The sequence below is a fragment of the Frieseomelitta varia genome, unplaced genomic scaffold, assembly GCF_011392965.1.
Source record: "Frieseomelitta varia isolate USP_RPSP 00005682 unplaced genomic scaffold, Fvar_1.2 scaffold_822, whole genome shotgun sequence".
In the NCBI taxonomy this organism is placed as follows: domain Eukaryota; kingdom Metazoa; phylum Arthropoda; class Insecta; order Hymenoptera; family Apidae; genus Frieseomelitta; species Frieseomelitta varia.
The window spans coordinates 101,761-108,287 of NW_025110615.1; the positions used below are offsets into that span (position 1 = coordinate 101,761).

Genomic DNA, 6,527 nt, shown 5'->3' on the forward strand with positions numbered 1-6,527 from the left:
TAGAAAAACGAGCAGAACCGAGCGTCAAGCTCGCCACGAGAAAACGTATTAACGTATTGCTATAATTATATAGATCGTGATACCTGCCGCCGAGAGAGGCGAGAGAACAAGACCTCAAGATCGTGTGTGATATACGTACGTACTGAGAGAAGAAGTAAATTCAAAGCAACGTACCGGCGAACCGAAGTTGTGACCGATCTCGTGGGCCAAAGTGACGTGAGAAACGGCAGGTGGTACGTGCTTGCCGTAATTCAGTAAAGTCACTATCCCGGTGTTCAGCGACTTCATACTGCCGCGATAGTGCTGCAAAGTTCACAGATCGTACATGTCAAGCCGTTCGGTTGATCATTCTGAGCGGAGATTTCGGAGGTTTTGGACTTTCGAAACGGGAAGATGGTTTTCGTCGATCTTTGTTTTTTTTTTTTTTTTTTGTTGTCGCTTCGTTTCAGATACTGTTCGAGACTGTTTTTACCATTATTCGGACGTATCGTTTTACTCGTGGATGTTAAAAATATCCGGGCAATTTGGCAGCGAGAATATTCGAGTGTATCAAATTGCCGATGAATTAACAATTAGGAGCAGCATTTGCCATCCGTTTGTGGAATCAACGGACCATAAATGTTAATTAGTTAATTAAAAGGCACAGTGTGCTTTAAATGTCATTTCAAGAAGGGAGAGACAAAATTTAAACAACATCGAGAACGCGAGTTTCATTGTTGCATATCAAGGGCGTTCAACTACATAGGTTAAAAACAAAGATTCTTTTATATATAGTGGGGTGAAAAATTGAGTCAATAACAAAAATTTGTAAGAAAAATATTTTTTATTGTTAAATAAAGTACAAAAATATGAAAATAAACTTGACTATCTGATTTTTTTATAGTTTTAGGAAACTGAAGCTATTTTTTAACTTTTAAGATTAGGTTTCTTCCTGGTTGAAAAAATAAAAAAAAAACATAGAATCAATTTTGCACCAGAATTTTTTCATAGTCAGATTTACAAGCTTTATCATGCCTTAATGTTTCGTTCATAAGCCATTTTGCTTAGATAATAGCTCTAATACGTCTTGGCATACTTTCAAACAGTTTTGAGCAGAAATCAGATGGCAGATTCTATGTTTTTTAATTTTTTCCAGCCAGGAAGAAACCTAATCTTAAGAGTTAAAAAATAGCAGTTTCAGTTTCCTAAAACTATATAAAGAATCAGATAGTCAAGTTTATTTTCGTGTTTTTGTACTTTATTTAACGATAAAAAAATATTTCTCTTAAAAATTTTTGTTACTGACTCAATTTTTCACCCCACTGTAGCTTACTCGATACTTTATACAGTAACTTACCCCGTTCTTTTCGCAAACTCCGCCAGCGTTTTTCAGATCGCCGGTCCACGCCAGCCCGAGCGTTCCCATCTCGAAGTCCCGATACGTGAACATATAAGCCAAGCAGAACGCGTCGTAATCCTCTTCTGCAACGAACAAGAATAGTCGGTTAGAGGATTCGTAATCGTTTCGGAAGATCGATCGACCGTTTCTTTTCACCGCGGGGGCAACAATCGGAGGCCGCCGTATCGTAACGCGAGGTATCGTTAGAGGGGAAAGATTTATTTACCGGAGAACAGCTCGAGATACTTTTCCACGCCGTAGTTGCCCGGGAATCGATAATTGGGATCTCTCAGCGCGTCCTCGCTGTGAACTTTCACACGTTTTATCATGAAGCTGATGTTGTCAGGCCTGCCATCCTGGTTGAAATCTAGCAACAGCAACAGAATCTCTTTGACGCGTTCGAGCACGGGGTCAAAGTCGGGGTATATTAATATCGTTCGCGAACAATGCCGGCAAATATCTCTCGTGGTCACTCTCGACCAAGAGTTTCTCACCAACACCGCTCGTAATAAACTTACGGCCGGGATCCCCTTGCAGGGGACTGTAATTAACATTATTAACGAAGTTTTACAAGTTACAACGTTCTGCTGAAGCTATAGGCAACAAGTCTGTTTAAAACATGCTCTGAAATGCTATTATCATGTTACTGTTGAAACACTATTGTTATCATTGGTAACAGAAATTAGCAGATGGTGTTACGTATGTGCAGAAAATAGTACGATAAAGTTCAAGGTTTCAAAAATTTCAGTATGATGTACTATGTATTAACTATGCTATGCTATGCTAATTATAATATATTATAATATATATTAACTATGCTATGCTATGCTATGTAATTATATTAGCTATGCTATGCTAATTATACTATACTATATACTATATGCTGACTAAAATAGTGTTTAAAACGTGCTGTGAAATACTATCATCATTGTTATCATTAATAACTGAAATTAGCATATAGTGTTACGTATGTGCAAAAAATAGTCCGATAAAGTTCAAGGTTTCAAAAATTTCAGTATGATGTACTATATATTAACTATGCTATGCTAATTATAATATATTATAATATATATTAACTATGCTATGCTATGCTATATAATTATATTAACTATGCTATGTAATTATATTAACTATGCTATGTAATTATATTAACTATGCTATGTAATTATATTAGCTATGCTATGCTAATTATACTATACTATATACTAGTATACTATATACTATATGCTGACTAAAATAATGTTTAAAACGTGCTGTGAAATACTATCATCATTGTTATCATTAATAACTGGAATTAGCACATAGTGTTACGTATGTGCAAAAAAAATAGTCCGATAAAGTTCAAGGTTTCAAAAATTTCAGCATGATGTACTATACTATGCCAATTATAATCTATTATAATATATATTAACTATGCTATGCTATGCTATGTAATTATATTAGCTATGCTAATTATACTATATCCTAGTATGCTATATGCTAAATAATGTTTAAAACGTGCTCTGAAATACCATTACCATTGTTATCATTAATAACTGGAATTAGCAGACAGTGTTACGTATGTGCAAAAAAATAATCCGATAAAGTTCCAAGATTCCAACACATAATATACTATACTACATGCCAACTGCAATATATAACTCTGACATACACACACTACAGACAGATTCAAATAATACTTCAAAGTTTCGACAGTTCTCTAAACGTGACTTCGCTCTTTCTTTCTTTTTTTTTCCTGCAAGTGACGTAACAAGCGTATTTTTCATATTAGACAAGGTTGACTGGCTACGCAAAGGTTAAAGATGCACTCGAGAATATCGGTTTAATGGCTGCTGAGAGACTCGTCAAAAGTGTTTCTCACGTCTGTGGCTGCGCAAAGGGTGCAAGAGGAACTTTACCAGTGTGCTTATAAATGGAGTTGACCCTTTGCACGTGTCTCGTCATCACCTCGATGCACGCCTCCTCCGTGCCGTATCTCGCGAAAAACTGATGGTCCGCCTGCAGATAGAGCATGCAGGTAGTTTTCCGCGGGTCCACGGTGGCACGTTTGTGCAAATGCCTGGCGATACGATCGGCGTCGCTGGCTCTGAAAAGAGAGAAAGAAAGAAAGAAAAAAAAAAAAGAAAAAACGTGAAAAAGCGGCCAGTCGCGAATTTCTTACGGTTGTTGGATAAAGCGGGCTTATCCCTTCGTAGTTCGAGTCGGCGGCGCTCGAGACCGGGAACTTCCGTTCCCGTGATTTTTACGATTCCGCGCAAAACGAAACGCAAACGAAACGGGGGGGAGGGGGGAAATGGAAACGTTTCACGGGGAAAGGAAGTAGCAGCGAGACCGTCGTTCAAACAATTCTCCTCGGATCCGACACTCACGTTTCCATACGTGCCGCGCTCTTATCTCTCTCCGTGGTTAAAACCCGTGCGCCGTTTTCCTTCGAGTAGAGAGCTTGCCTCTCGCCGAGCAGAGGTTCGTAAAGCGTCCGAGAGTCGTTCGCATAACCGTGCTTGCCCCTGGAAAAGAAAGAAAAAGAGAAAGAATAAAGAGACGATATTTGCGGATGCGATTATTGCGCTCGTTGCGCACCGGAGCCCAACGTCGTAGAGCGTAAGGAAATTATGTTAATTACTCGCGGGAAGGTGAGCTTGAAATTGAGCCGTTCAGCTCAACGTTTTTCTTCCCGCGTGTATTCTGCGTTTCCAGATAACTCTGTAACTTCCGAACATACGAAACAAATCGCGTAATCGAAATTAAATTCGATCGAAGATGGAATTAAATCCCGGCGTGCGTACGAGTTTTTCTCTAACTTCAAGGTTTCACGCTTGCACAACATTTCAATTCGTCTTTCATCCGGGCAAACGTTCAAAACGAAGCGTCAAATCGAAACAAACGTATGCTGTCTTGTACTCTCGCGTACGATCGTCCATTTCTGCAGCACGATCTGGAACATTCTGCACGCCTGGACACTCCTGGATACTCCTCGCGAGACTCGCGGTCTGGCTCCGCGCTTAATTACCAACGATTCGTTCGGGGAATGTTTGAAGGTCCGCGGTTTGAAGCTCGTTAGATCTCTCGTGGCGTCGGTCTGTCTACGTATGCCAGCGAATAATGCGTCGTGGAAACTGGTAACGAAATTAACGCGAGGAAGGAGCAGCCGGTGTTCCGAGTTGATAAACCTCAGACGGCGCAGACGTTCGAGCAACGGAGCTGTCTCTCGTTAGATCCATTTTCATCCTCGGTTAACGTAACGCGATTTGCCCGGGCTGTTTTAGAGGCGTTATCCTGTTACATTAACGAGCGAACGTTTACGACGAGCTCTGAAAATCTGCGCGTTGCATCGCCACGCGTTCGTCCCTGCTAGATTCGTCTATAAGTTGTCACATTGGATGAAACTGACATTTTCCAGCGAGGCGAACATTCACCGACGAACAAATATCGAATCTTTGTTCCGCAAGTGTGTTTCGCGTGTACGTAATAATTTGATCTTTATTAGTATTACTTTATTTATTTATTAATATTATTTTATTATTAATATCTCGTCAGTTTTCCATCCTTTCTTTTTTTTTTTTTTTGGACTTAATTTGTCCTTCACCTCCCTCCTTGTAAACAATTAATGTAATGAAAAGATAAAATTTGTAGATTTTTGTTATTCTCTGTATTATCAACTCTCATCCGTTTTTCATCTTTTCTTTTTTTTCTTCTTTTTTTTTTTTTTTTTGATTTAAAATAAATAGTTAAACTCGCAGATTCTTATTATTCTCTATTAACAGTAGATGGTAAACTAAATTTCTATTTAATTATAAGAGTTCTACTTTCACAAAGATGTATGCAAGTGTCCAGTTGCCTTCTCTAGTTTCGTGACAACAATGATCGTTCATTTCGAATTTTCACTTGTCACGATTACATTGAAAATCATATATAAATGCTTGCTTTATTGACGAGAATGATCTATTATTAGATTAATTAGAAGGCAATGCACTGCTTGCTCTAACACGAATATTATTCGCAATTGTATTTTGTTATCAAAAATATATATGCCATGCATTAGAGAAATAGTTACAAAGCTTCACCACCGTGCTGCAGAATGATAATAACATTTTATACGAAAAAGAACGGTCATTACCATAACAACGCTGCTGTGATGTCATTCTCAACATTCAACATTCAGCAGATTAATGTTGAAATCTGGTGACACGTGTAAACTGTTACACCGTGTAATTTCCGTTTCGCAGTTATAAATATTTAATAAAATTTGATGAAAGTTACTCGCAAACATAGTTGGTTATTATAAGTTGTAAATTGTAAGTTACGCAAACACACACACACACACACACACACACACACCTTTACGTCTAATAATTTTACAACTTTACACGTCGAACAGGATAATCAGGTGATGTACTTATTATCCGAGATAATCCATGAATCGTTCACCTTCGATTCCAATGTGTCAGAAAATAACTCACCTTTCCGTAGAATCGTGAGAAGCGGACTGATGCAAGTGGTGACTGGCGCAAGGCAACGATCTACGTGGCGTTAGTACGTCCGAGGCGCGATAAGCTATGCTGTGATACGGCGGAGACGTGTTCTCCTCCTTGTTCGAGTATCTGTTCGTCGGCTCGATGTAGTATTCCTCGAATCCGGTAACGACAGTGCCGTCGAAAAGCCCGTCCTCTGTCACGATGCCTTGCACCATGGCATTTTCGTCCTCTGTAAATTGCGATTTTCAAATGAGAATCAACGTTACGGCACAAACGTGTACTGGGGATCATGGCTAGAGCTAACTAATTGGTCGTAATATTAGTTCGTTCTAGCATATACAGGGTGTTTCGTAACTTGTGGGAGCTGATTGTACGCTTAAACATAATGAAAAAACGTCATATAAATATATGTCCTATCTGTCTTCGTTTATGAGATATAATGAATTTTCTGTTTTAATTACTTTTACAAAAGATGCTCGAAATGAACCAGCTTGCATTTGAAGACAAGCCTGCACGCGTCTTGTCATTCATCTGGTTACTCTCTCTATCATTCCTGGTGTTTCTCGAGTTTGTCGGAAGCCTTGCTCTATTCGATTTCGTAGTATTTCAGCATTTTCAATCGATGTTGCGTATACAATAGATTTTAAATGTCCCCGCAAATGAAAATCTAATGG

At 38.8% G+C, this 6,527-nt stretch overlaps 1 protein-coding gene across 5 annotated transcripts in view; it reads right to left on the reverse strand.

The window, feature by feature from the left end:
* Window positions 1-6,527, reverse strand: part of LOC122536336 (disintegrin and metalloproteinase domain-containing protein 10-like) — a 72,945-nt gene that overhangs the window by 7,020 nt on the left and 59,398 nt on the right. For all 5 annotated transcript variants that reach the window (XM_043668635.1, XM_043668633.1, XM_043668636.1 and 2 more), the window contains 6 exons: window positions 5,839-6,082; window positions 3,748-3,885; window positions 3,277-3,464; window positions 1,605-1,745; window positions 1,337-1,461; window positions 175-303 (listed from right to left, as the gene is read on the reverse strand). In XM_043668635.1, coding sequence (XP_043524570.1) covers window positions 175-303; window positions 1,337-1,461; window positions 1,605-1,745; window positions 3,277-3,464; window positions 3,748-3,885; window positions 5,839-6,082 — 965 coding nt within the window. The remainder of the gene's footprint in view (window positions 1-174; window positions 304-1,336; window positions 1,462-1,604; window positions 1,746-3,276; window positions 3,465-3,747; window positions 3,886-5,838; window positions 6,083-6,527) is intronic.